Source organism: Gallinula chloropus (assembly GCF_964237585.1).
Source record: "Gallinula chloropus genome assembly, chromosome: Z".
NCBI classification, from domain to species: domain Eukaryota; kingdom Metazoa; phylum Chordata; class Aves; order Gruiformes; family Rallidae; genus Gallinula; species Gallinula chloropus.
The window spans coordinates 64,258,741-64,270,924 of record NC_140089.1 but is presented as its reverse complement, the minus strand read 5'-3'; the positions used below and the strand labels follow the sequence as shown (position 1 = coordinate 64,270,924).

The following is a 12,184-nucleotide window of genomic DNA, read 5'->3' as shown; positions in this document are numbered from 1 at the left end:
TTGCCACCACTATAGATGCTTTTTCCGTTCATTTCCAGCTACACTCAGGTCAACTTGGGAGAATGTCATCCATGTATAGCAATGCAAAAGAGTGAAAATCCAGCAGTTTGCTAGAACTACTCTATTAGCAGAATACAGCATTTATGCAATACTTAATAGCTCTAGTATCTCAGTGCCTGTCAGGAATGAATTGAGGACGGTAGCTCGAATTACATTTGATTTGTATTCCCACATCAAATAGTAACAAATAATGGTAACAGATGCAAATAGAAAAATCACTGCCTGAAATCTATGTGTAGGTTTATACTTCCGCAAACAAAGCAAACGAAAACATACTGTATGGAGTTAGGAAAACCAAAATTCAGCTATTATGTGTCTTTTAGAAGGAATGATGCCACAGGTGATGTAGTTCAGTGAACACAGCAACACCCTGTGTACGGTCAAAACCTGCATCTTTGTGTACTGAATCATAACAATGAAAGAGTCATTGTATTAATCTGAGAAGCATCTGGGTGAGGCAGACTAAATTTTATTTACCCAGTGCATGCACAGAACAGTAACTGTGTAAAAAGCAATAAAAAACCTCTCACCGAAGAAGACATCGAAATCACAAGTTTGGGGTTGTTAGTAAATGTTTCCTTTGTACTCGTTGTACTCACTTCCTCTAGCTTATTGCTCATAACTGTGTAAAAGCAACCTCTCCATTTCTTTGCCCCCATTTTTTTAAGCGAATGCTGCCATTGGAAGAGAAACGCTTTTTCAACAGTAGGGAGAGACCTGGGGCCAGCAGAGAAAATGCCTGCACTGGGCTATTGAGAGGGCTGCTTGGTGGTACCTGGTGCAGCAGAATTTGATGTGACTAACACAGCAATACAGCTAGTTATGTGACAGGTTAAAAATTGCTATCTGTTAGGTAAAGTACATGTGTACTGCCTGTTTTCATTGAACTCAGAGCGCTGCATCTGAAGATGAAAACATTAATGTTGTTTCAGATAATGAAAAGGATCAAAACTCTTCAGTTCTCTGTTCTACATCTATCAGTGGCTTCCTCACCGTGATACAATACTAAGTGCAGATGAAAGTTACCCATAAGAGTTAGCACGTGAAATGTCCCACAGTTCGTGCCTCCAGCAGCAAATGTTGAAAGTCTGGTTTGGATGTTGCAGTACTATACCACACTTTCCCTCTTTCACCAGTAGGTACTGCCAGAGCTCAGGGTTATGTTTCATACAGATCATATTCTTGCTAGTGTGGCTGCCAAAACTTTCTTCCACTTCTTGGGTCTGAGATAAATTTGTCTCACTTTCATTTTATTTACATTAAACCAGCAGAGAACGAATGCACGTGCTTATATTATCAGTAATAAGAAGATCTAAATAACAGACCAAGTGTTCCTCATTTTTATACCTATGTAACCATGACAAAGTAATCATTATTATACGTGTATAAAGTAGGTCAGGACTTAGGCTTTAAAAACTCTTAAAGTTGTACCGTTCTGCAGGTGAGTCAGATGACTTGCCTGAAGCCACAGAGACTAAACAAGGGGTACAACTCACTTGCCAAATACATTTTTCGTATTGTTGCTTATTTGAAAGGCATTTTCTGACAAAATGTGTAACTTATCAGTGTGTTAACTGATACATTTTTTACAAAGTGCAATTGATTTTGCTGATGATAGTTAATAAAGCACAGCACAAGACAAAAACTTACTGTGACTTGTTCAAACTTGCAAGGAGAGAGAATACAAGTGGTAAAAGTGTTAATGCTATTTTCCTCCAGAATGCTGACTTACTAGATGAAGTTGTATAAAATCTGAAACAGATTGAATAGAACAAAACTGATACATGAACATTTCAGCAGATTAAAATTTAAATCATAAAAACACCTAAAATTGCTGTGCCAATTCTCATAATAAAGCGTCCATTCTTAAACTTCATTTCCCAGGTCATGGTCACCTACCATAAAATCTCTGTTTTACAGAAATTGAGCAAAACCTAGGGCAAATCTCTTTCAAATACAAGAACGATCCACCTGGAAACACATATTGGGAGGCCAGCTGGACCAGAGAGTTCATGACTGAGTTCTGGAGCAAAAGTATACTATACAGCAGGTGGAAGCAGGAAGAGGCTATGAAAGGTCTAATTTAGGAAAAAAAAATGCCTGGACATGTAAGGGGGATGCTAGGAAAACCAAAGTGCAGCTAGAGTTAGGATTAGTAAGGAACATTAAAGTCATCAAGAAGAGCTTCTACTGCTTTATTAGTAGTAAAAAGCTGAACAAGGGAAATGCAGGACTGTTCTGAATGAGGTGGGTAATTCAGTCTCAGTGTACACTGGTAAGGTTGAAGTAGTCAATGCTGCCTTTGCCCAAGCTTCCACTGACAAGGTTTCTTAGGCCTCTGTGCCCTAGGCAGGGTTCAAGGAGAAGAGGAACTACCAGCGGTGGGTGAGGATCAAAACAAGCATTACTGGGAAAACTTTGCTTGTAGACATATATAGGACCAAGTGGGCTGGATGCAAGAATGCTGTTGATTACAACAAGGCTGGTCATGTGTCACTTTGGAAAGACTCTGGAGGTGCTGGAGGTGCCCAAGGTTTTGAGAAGGGCATATGTATGCATCTTTACAAAAAAGCCAAAGGTACAAGCAAGGAAGCTAAAGAGCACCCATACTTTGATTTCTTGTGAATAACATGGAGCAAGTCTCAGATCATATTTCTGGGCCCATAAGGGGAAAAAAAAAGTGATTGGGAACAGCCAGCATAGACTTGTGAAGCATAAATCATGTATGACCAAACCTGATTGCCTCCTTTGATAGATTTTAGCAAGACTTGGGGAACTGCTTCCCGTAATATTCATGTATTCAACCGTATGGCAGGACAACTTTGATAGTTACAAGACTGTTTGGATGGTCAGGCTCAGAGGGCAATGATTAATTGGTCACATTCTACCCATAGGCCACAAAACAGTGGAGTGTCACAGGGTTTGTCTCAGGAGCCATCCTGTTTAATATCTTTGTCAATGATCTGGAGTAGGTGACAAAGTACATGCTTGTCAAGACTGCAGTTGACACCAAACTGGGGGGACCAGTCAATGCATCCGAGGGTACAGCTGTCATGCTGAGGGATGTGGATAGGCTAGAGGGATGAAAAGACAGGGATTTTATGAAATATAACAAGGGCATATGCAAAGTCCTGTACTTGTCCAGGGAAGCAATGCAGTCTCTGTCCTTGTGGATTTTCAACACTAGGCTGGAGAAAATCTTGAGCAATCTGATCTGATCTTCTAGATGACCCTGCTTTGAGTATGAGATTGAATAGAGGTGCCCTGAGGTACCATTCAATCTTCTTATTTTATCTAATTATTTTATTATACTAATTTTCATATAGTCCAGACAGGTTGTAGTTGCCTCCCAGCTGCTGTCCTGAAACCAGAAGCTTTCATTATCAGAAGCCAAAATGCATCAAATGTGTTTACAATTGTTTTATTCCCTTAAAAATGTCAGAGATAAGTTTTGATTTCATACCTGCAATTAAATGCCCTTGAATGTAAATTGCTCTATAGATAACATTTAAGCAATTTTTTGTTCATCTGGTTCAAAATGACTTTATCAAGTGTGACCCCTAAAATAGAATTTCCCTACATCTGCAAAAGAGATTTCTACATTTTGAAGAAGAAAAACAGATGAGAAAAAATTTACATAAATAAAAGAAGACAATAAAATGAAATGACAGAATTTGCAGGTACAAGTAAATTAATTACTTATAGGTTACTGTAAATGGCCAAAGAAATGTAAACATTTCAATGCCTAATATATTTCTTTATTCTGTATACACAGAAAAAAGGCCCTTAGGACTTTTTTTTTTTTTTTTAAAGAAACAAGCAAGTTTTAATTACAAATTCCATAGTGAAACAGCCCTGGGCTTTATTCTGCGGTAATTAAAATAAATGTGTTGACAACAACATAAACCCTCGTGTATCAAATGAGATCAGAAACCCATTTGGCCAAATACCTGGTCTCCAGCTGTGTCCAGTATGATGGTGATCCAATATGATAATAAGAAAAGGACAAGTAAGATTTTTCCAGGCCATTATTCTGGAACCTTACTGAATTCATTGTGCCTACTTGGTGCTAAATGAGTCCCTTAGTAGATTTTTCTTCCTCCTACAGATACCCGTGATCACTTTTTACACTCAGATTGTTGAGGTAGTGAACAATACTGAGCATACTGAGCAAGCAAGAGCCAAATTTACTAATGTAACACAAACAAAAGAATATAATACTGGTAGCAGATTAATTTTGCACATTTTTCCATTGGTTTATTTCGGCATTTCACTCATGTGGAGCACCAGGTATATATAAACTTTAAGATGTCAAACTAAAAATCCTCACCAAGAAAGGCAGGAAAACATACAGTGTCTAGCATTAAGACATACATTCAGTAATGCCAGACACTTGTCACACTCTTGCTTTGAAGCTAGTGAGTACCTCTCATCTCAGGCAGTGAGCGTGATTTATGTTTTTGAGGAACATGGTATAATTTCCTAAGAGCAATTTAAAGCTAATTGTTACTGACGGAAAATACCAGGTCTTAAATGTGAAGTTAAACTAAGAAAGATGGGTCAGAAGAACCCATGGTTTCAAAAATTATAATGTTTGATTTAACTCATGCAATATATGTTTATGTTAATTGTAGAGAAGTGTGACATTTAATAGGTTCTTAATATAATTAAATTATTTTGAATTAAAATATATCTTTAAAGACCTTTTGTTATCCATTTGTATACAGTTATTCCACTAGCTTTAGAAGTTAAAGTCTTGTATTTAGCACAGAACAAAGTTGACAAGATAAAATTAAGACTTTAGTTAATGCATGTGCATAGTAGGCAACTTAGAAGGAAACTAACAAAACTGTACTTTTAAATATCTACCTTTAAAATATGTTACTTTTCACCTTTAGATTTCCTGTTTTTTTTTTTCTCAGGATGGCAGTGAACTGGAAGATTGACTTTGCTGTCTAGCTCTCTTAACTGAAGCAACCTTCATCTATGCATCTATTTTAGTTAGCAGAATATGCACTATAACTATATATATATGTACATAATATTTAAATCAATGTAGTTCCTTAGCTTGAAAACCTAAGCTAAGTTTACATTTAGTTGTCTCATTGGGAAGAAGAGTTTTAGTGAGACTTAACCTTAACTTCAGTAATATTTTAACTCTGCTGTATTTTAAGTGCTAAATGTCTGTAGGTACGAATGTCATTAGACTGATGCAGCTGTCTCCTGTAGGCAGGTGAACGGTTTCCTTAAAGAGGGTGCAATGACTTCTTGATTTTACCTTTTCATGACCCCAAAAGGACTTGACAGCTTTCTAAAGTCAGACCTCGTAAGATTATGTGCAAAATACATACAGCAATTTCTTAAGCTACTTCTGAAATGCAGCAATTGCTCATCAACTGGCATGTGAGACAACTGTTGAGAACAGAAGAGTATTTATTTCCACAGCCCTGCTGTTTGTACCCCAGGAAAGTAATAACTTTTGTTTAAATCTGGTCTTTGTGAAGGTTTGGTTTCACTCCTGTTTCCATTTGCAAGAATGAAGAGATCCAACTGCAGGACATTAAGTAGGACGATCAGTTGATTTAATTGATCAGTAACAGGTTTGTGTGTCTCATAAAAGATTTGAAACTGACTACTGAATAATTTAAGGAAGAAAGGAAACTATATGAGGGAACAACTGCAACAGTGTCATGGGTTGACAAATCTGATTAGAAAAGACAGGTGCTGAGAACAAGAATATGTAAGTAGGGAAAGGATTTTATTTTTGTGGCGGTTGTCTCTATCTATGTGTTGCTTTTCTTTACAGTACCTTGACAATTTCATTTTGAATGACTGTTGGAAGAAGGGAAAGAAAACACTGCATTTCTAATCACATATCTATGTTGTTGTCCCTATTTCTTATTTGAGGCTGGTTTAACTACTTATTTTCATCCTGGAATAAACCTGAAGAAAATCCATTCTTACAGCATCAAGCTCTATGAAAAGCTGGAAGAAGAGACTGGACAGGTAGTCTCCTTAAACCTTAAATTATTAGTTCAGATCAATGTTAACCTCAAAAATAGTCTTACAAAAAGTTTGGAGGTGGCAAGTTGATTATGTGTGTTCATGGCTATCATTAACCTCCCATTTGATTAAAATATATCCTTCTGCCTGCACATCGCCTGGTGCTTAGTTGCTATATATTTTAGATGATTTCCCAGACCCTCTAAAGTTTAAGAAAATGTTTTTCATCAGACACCTCAGAAGCTCAGCAAAATGAGGGTCTGCAAATTCAGCTTGGTGTAGGAGTTAAAATAGCAATAAGGAACTGGAATGAACAGATTGATATTACATTCCTGCTTTAAACATGTCCACTTAAACATTCATCTGATACAATGCTGTCTGTACAAGAGAAGATTGCTGCAATTCTTCACATCCCTTTAAGAGATGTGGTTTTATTTAGTGACTTAAGGAATGAGTATGCAGAGAAACAGTGGTCGTGTCTTTTATCTGGCATCACTCGGCCATATAGATGCCATTCACTGAACCCATGCTTGCTTCAAACAGAAGCAGAAATTCCATGAACCTCACTGTACTAACCTACAAACACGATGATTGTACTAAAATGCTTTTTTTCATCATTCTGCTGCTCATCTAGATAAGATACTACAGCATATTTTCATTTGAGTTCTACTAAAAATTTATTCAGACATACTAGTGTCCTGTGAAGAATACAGAAAAGGTGAAGTTTAATGTGGCCAAGTGTAGAGTGCTGCACATGGGACATAACAACCCCAGGCAGCACTACAGGCTCGGGGGAGACTGGCTGGAGAGCTGTCAGGCAGAGAAGGACCTGGGGGTGTTGGTTGACTGCAGGCTGAATATGAGCCAGCAGTGTGCCCAGGCGGACAGGAAAGCCAATGGCATCTTGGCTTGTATAAAAAACAGTGTGGCCAGTAGGTCTAGGGAGGTGATTGTGCCCCTGTACTATGCCTTGGTGAGGCCACACCTCGAGTACTGTGTCCAGTTCTGGGCTCTCCAACATAAAAAGGACATTGAGGTCCTTGAGCGAGTCCAGAGAAGGGCAACCAGGCTGGTGAAGGGGCTGGAGGGCAAATGCTATGAGGAGCGGCGTAGGGAGCTGGGGCTGTTTAGCCTGGAGAAGAGGAGGCTGAGGGGAGACCTTATCACCACCTACAGCTACCTGAAGGGAGGTTGTAGAGAGGTGGGCAATGGTCTCCTCAGTCAGGTGACAGGAGATAGAACAAGGGGAAATGGCATGAAGCTGTGCCAGGGCAGGTTTAGATTGGATATTAGAAAAAAATTCTTTACTGAAAGAGTTGTCAGGGCCTGGAACAGGCTGCCCAGGGAGGGGGTTGAGTCACAATCCCTGGATGTGTTCAAAAAAAGGGTTGATGAGGTACTTAGGGATATGGTTTAGCCTAGGACAGGAATGGGTGGACCTGATGATCTTCAAAGGTCTTTTCCAACCTTGTGATTCTGTGATTCTGTAAATACTGTATACCAATAAGTGAGAATTTATTGTACTGCCATATAAGGATTTCTGCTTCATTACAAAGACAAAAATAAAGGCAGGTGGTTACTAACTGTGTCAGTAAAGGTGCATAATCAGTTTATTTTGCAGCATCTCAACAGAAGGCTATGCAGGGGATAGACTTTAATATAAACTATAATACCTTTATTCTTCAGATGTATCTGATTCTGTGTATATTTATCAAGTCTGTACACAAATAATGGTATGACATTCAAGAAAGATTTTTCACAACTCTGTTGACAATCATATGTACTAACTTAGGAAGTTAGTTTGATAAATTTTTTAAAGAAATTATTTTCACTAGGACTTTACATCTAAGTCCTGTTCCTTCAAGGGCACATGATTTATTTGAATCTCATTTCAGTGATGTTAGTGGCAAAAATCCCGTAGACTTCCCATAGCATGGGAACATGGCTTTATGGTGATAAATAAAGGTTCTTTCAGTGATTCTCTTTCACTCTTTGTTTTAGGCTGTGGGATTTCATCAGCCTGGCAGCATCAGAATTGCTTCAACCCCCACAAGGGTGGATGAATTTAAATACCAAATGACTCGTGCTGGTTGGCACGCAACAGAGCAGTACCTAATCACACCTGAGAAAGTACAAGAGCTATTTCCCTTACTGAATATGGATATGGTAATGAACCTAATTTTATGAAAAATAACTTCCATTGCCATTAAATGTTGGTTTATTAGCCTTCAAAACATAAGGTCTGTTTACATAAATTGTACAGTAAGTTCTTAGTTTTCAATGAAAAAATATACATCATAATGTATGTCAGCATGCATGCTAGTAATTATAATACATGTAGTATTATAATACTAAAATATTGCAACTTTTAATTGCATGGGAAAACTGGGCCATTTTGCACCCTTGCACCATTGTTAAGTTGGCTAATTGAAGGCCTGATGTTATATGGTTTGAAAATTTGATTTGCTTTGACTTCTTGATGTTTACTGCATTCAAAAAATAAAGTGTTTGTTTTTTTTTTTAAACAGTTAATTTTGATAAATTTTAATTTCTTTCATTTTTGGGGATTTTACCTCCACTTAGGTGTTAGCTGGCCTGTATAACCCTGGAGATGGTCATATTGATCCTTATTCTCTCACTATGGCCTTGGCTGCAGGAGCCAGAAAATATGGTGCCCAATTAAATTACCCTGTCCAAGTGACTAACCTGAACTCCTGCTCAGATGGGACATGGGAAGTTGAAACCCCACATGGAATAATTCGAGCAAAGCGAATTGTGAATGCTGCAGGTAACACAAGTATTTGTATACTCACAAAGTGGATGGCATGGAGCATCTGTACCATATCAGGGATAAGTAATAGATGTTTTAAACTCTTCACTTGGTTTGTGCAAAATGTAGTTTGCACATATTACTTTACAGTGCTGTGATAATTTAGCTCTTTAATTGTCCTTGACAAGGCATTAATAATATTTCTTTCTGGTTTGTCTCCAGCAGTTACTGTCTAGATAGATTTTTAGGAGCAGAAGAGACCTTTACTGGTCTACATTAAGTTATATAGAAGAGACAAGTCTCTGTCTATGCATATTGTCCTCTAAAATCTTCTGAGAGCTATTTAGAAAGGGTAAAGGAATGTACAAATGAAGTAGAAATGTCATCACTGTTTTTTCAGAGACTGAGGATTTGCAGCAAATAAGATAACTCTGCCTATTTCAGTATTATCTCTGTAAGACTGAACTCTATCTATGTATCCTTGAGACAGAAGATTTCTGATGCCCTTTGAGTAGTATTTTAAATATGCGCTTGGATTAACAATACATTTTTTCATGTAATAAAAATCTCCTAACACAAAGGAGCTTGTATTTACATATGCAATTTTTATTCTTCATTGTGTTAAAGAAGCCAAGTTGATGTTTCTGCTTCAAAGAGCTTTTGGGCAAATGTCCTTTGGATTTAGGTTTTCCTAAAACCGTTTTTAGGTCTGAAAACCTGTGTTTGAGCTGAAAAACGTCACCAGCTACAACTACATGAAGGGAGGTTGTAGAGGTAGGAGGTTGTAGGAGGGGGTTGAGTCACCATCGCTGGATGTGTTCAAAAAAAGGGTTGATGAGGTACTTAGGGATATGGTTTAGCATAGGATGGAAGGAATGGTTGGACTTGATGATCTTCAAAGGTCTCTTCCAACCTTGTGATTCTGTGATTCTGTGATTTGCTGCCTTATACAACTTACAGAAGAATATAGTGTTGGTGAAACTGTTGGCATATCCTATGTGAAGTGTGCCATCTATTTCTGAGTTGACAACTTTCTGTTTTCAGTTGTTTGAAAACGTGCTGAATATTTATCATTTGTTTGAAATTTTTGCAAACTCTAGTCTGTCTCAAACTAAATCATATCTGCATTTTTAAGGGCTTGAGTCTTTCATACATCCCATCTTAGTGAATAATCAGACTTGAGAAGGAAACTTCTTGCTCAGAGCAAGTGAGAGCAAGGATATGTCTTTATAATTTCTTTTTACATCTGTACCCTCCAAAATCCATACAAAACCATCCATATTTCTAATGCAAAGCAGATGAAATGGTGAAACCGGGACTCTTCTTGTTGGTGGGTAGAATAACTGTGGCTGACATTGGAATTACGGGTGAGTTTTAGTGGCAGGGAAATAGACTTGGGAGACTGAAATGCTTGGGAAATGTTCCCAGTGGTAGTTGGGAGCTCCAGCAGCAGGTGGGATGCTTACGTGCTAGAGGACTTGCCGAATAAGGAAGTTCAGACTGAGAAGGACAGCAGGGATGGTGTTAGTAAGGATAATACCACAGAGAGGGATAGCAGAAAGGGATCTGACATGATTCATTAAGGGAACTGGAGCTGAAGCTTTTTGGACAAAAGTATTAGGAAAGATACTTGAGGATGGGTGTGTGTGTGAGAAACTGAGACTGGAAAATTGAGGTTGCCTCAGCTGTCTGAGCATGAAAGACTGGTAGAGTTGCAGGGGAGACATAGATGGGAACAGATTGAAAGGAAGAGAAGGCAGAGGGAACAGGTTATGACAAACAAGGGAGATTGACTTACACACAGCTCTTTTGGCAATCAGACTTCTTATTTAGGCCACAGACTTCTAGGCAGTCATTACTCCTAATGATTGGCTCTGCATCATATGGATGAAGTATCACAGACGTAGAAATTTCCTTAGAGTTTTGTAGTGTAGTGATCTTTCTATGGTTTATGTATCGAGTTGACAGGCAAAGTTTTCTAGTAAATTCTTCTCAATGTTTATTTGAAAAAATAGAATGCACCCTTGTGAAACTTTCACAGTTGTTTGGCTTTTTTTCCAAAGTTATTAAATCAAAGATATATTTAGTTAATTCTCTTGTGTAATTAACTATTCAGTCAGAATGAACATTTGAAACACACATTGCTTAGCATTCTGGCTAAGGATGTGAAATCAATACTGTATAACACATACATATTATAAATGTTCTCTCAGCTAACATTCATTCTTCTCTGCCTTGCCTCATTCCACTACAGATCATGACTGGTGTAATTCAGAGCTCATACTTTAGTCTCATGTTGCAATATCAGCAGAGAAAAAAAATCTATCAGAAGGCTCTCTACATTCTCAACTGACATCTGCTGTGGAACTGGAACAAACTAGTTTCAACCAATCTTTAGCTGTTCCTTATGTGAGATTTCCATTTAGGAAGAAAGCAGATGCCTAATAAATAATCCCTGACATGAAGTAACTGTTATTGAGCCTGTTGAAGTGATTTGCAGCCTATTTATAATGGAAAATTTGATTAAAGACTGCAAAACCAGTGAATTTAGTTTATATATACAGTATGTGTAGGTAAGCACACGTTTGCACATGTATACACTGTACATACACCTGTAATTACATACTTGGGGATGGAAGACTTTCTTTCTTGTAAACAAGAGATAGTCAGTTTATATAGTTCAACAGATAAGCTGAGTACTACCCCCACTAAATATTTCAGCATCAGATGTTTGCAATCTCTACAGTTTAATCTTTGCAAATGTCCTAGAGATATAATTTATGCCTTCGTTTAGCTCTGTGTGTGAGAGAACGTGACATCTGCTTCCAATTGGAGTTTTGTTTCAGGGAATGTATTCTTCCTTTTGCCATTTTTGTGTTTGTAATAGCTGTTGCACATGGTTCAAAAACTATAAACAAAGGAACTGTAATTTTTTCATTCAGTAAATGTCAGCTGTTGTTATTCTAAGTAATTAAATAAGCACTTAGAAGTGATTTTTTTTAGAAGTACAATATTTAAAAATTGATTTTGAACAAACCTAAACTATTTGCCTTTAATTCAAAAGCAATTTAAGATCAACTGTGTTTGTATTGTACTTCTGCAAACTTAATGGCTAAGAAATGTTAATGTTGTTTTGAAAGAAACAAAGTTATTTTTCAAAGGTTTAATACGAAGTTTACAATTTTTATTTTCTTTGAGGAGCTTGAATATGCTTTCTCTTTATATTTTCCCACTCATTCTGGTTTAATGAGTAAGCAAAAGAGTGAATTTATTTAGAAGCATATTCCCAGTGTATTGTTTCTTTTTCAGATACCACTTTAAGTCCAAGCAATTTTGACAGGAAAACTACTT

General features: G+C 37.5%; 1 protein-coding gene across 1 annotated transcript in view; it reads left to right on the top strand.

The window, feature by feature from the left end:
* Positions 1 to 12,184, top strand: part of DMGDH (dimethylglycine dehydrogenase) — a 50,886-nt gene that overhangs the window by 2,701 nt on the left and 36,001 nt on the right. Inside the window, exons 3-5 of the mRNA XM_084278595.1 lie at positions 5,968 to 6,066; positions 8,065 to 8,229; positions 8,647 to 8,851. Coding sequence (XP_084134721.1) covers positions 5,968 to 6,066; positions 8,065 to 8,229; positions 8,647 to 8,851 — 469 coding nt within the window. The remainder of the gene's footprint in view (positions 1 to 5,967; positions 6,067 to 8,064; positions 8,230 to 8,646; positions 8,852 to 12,184) is intronic.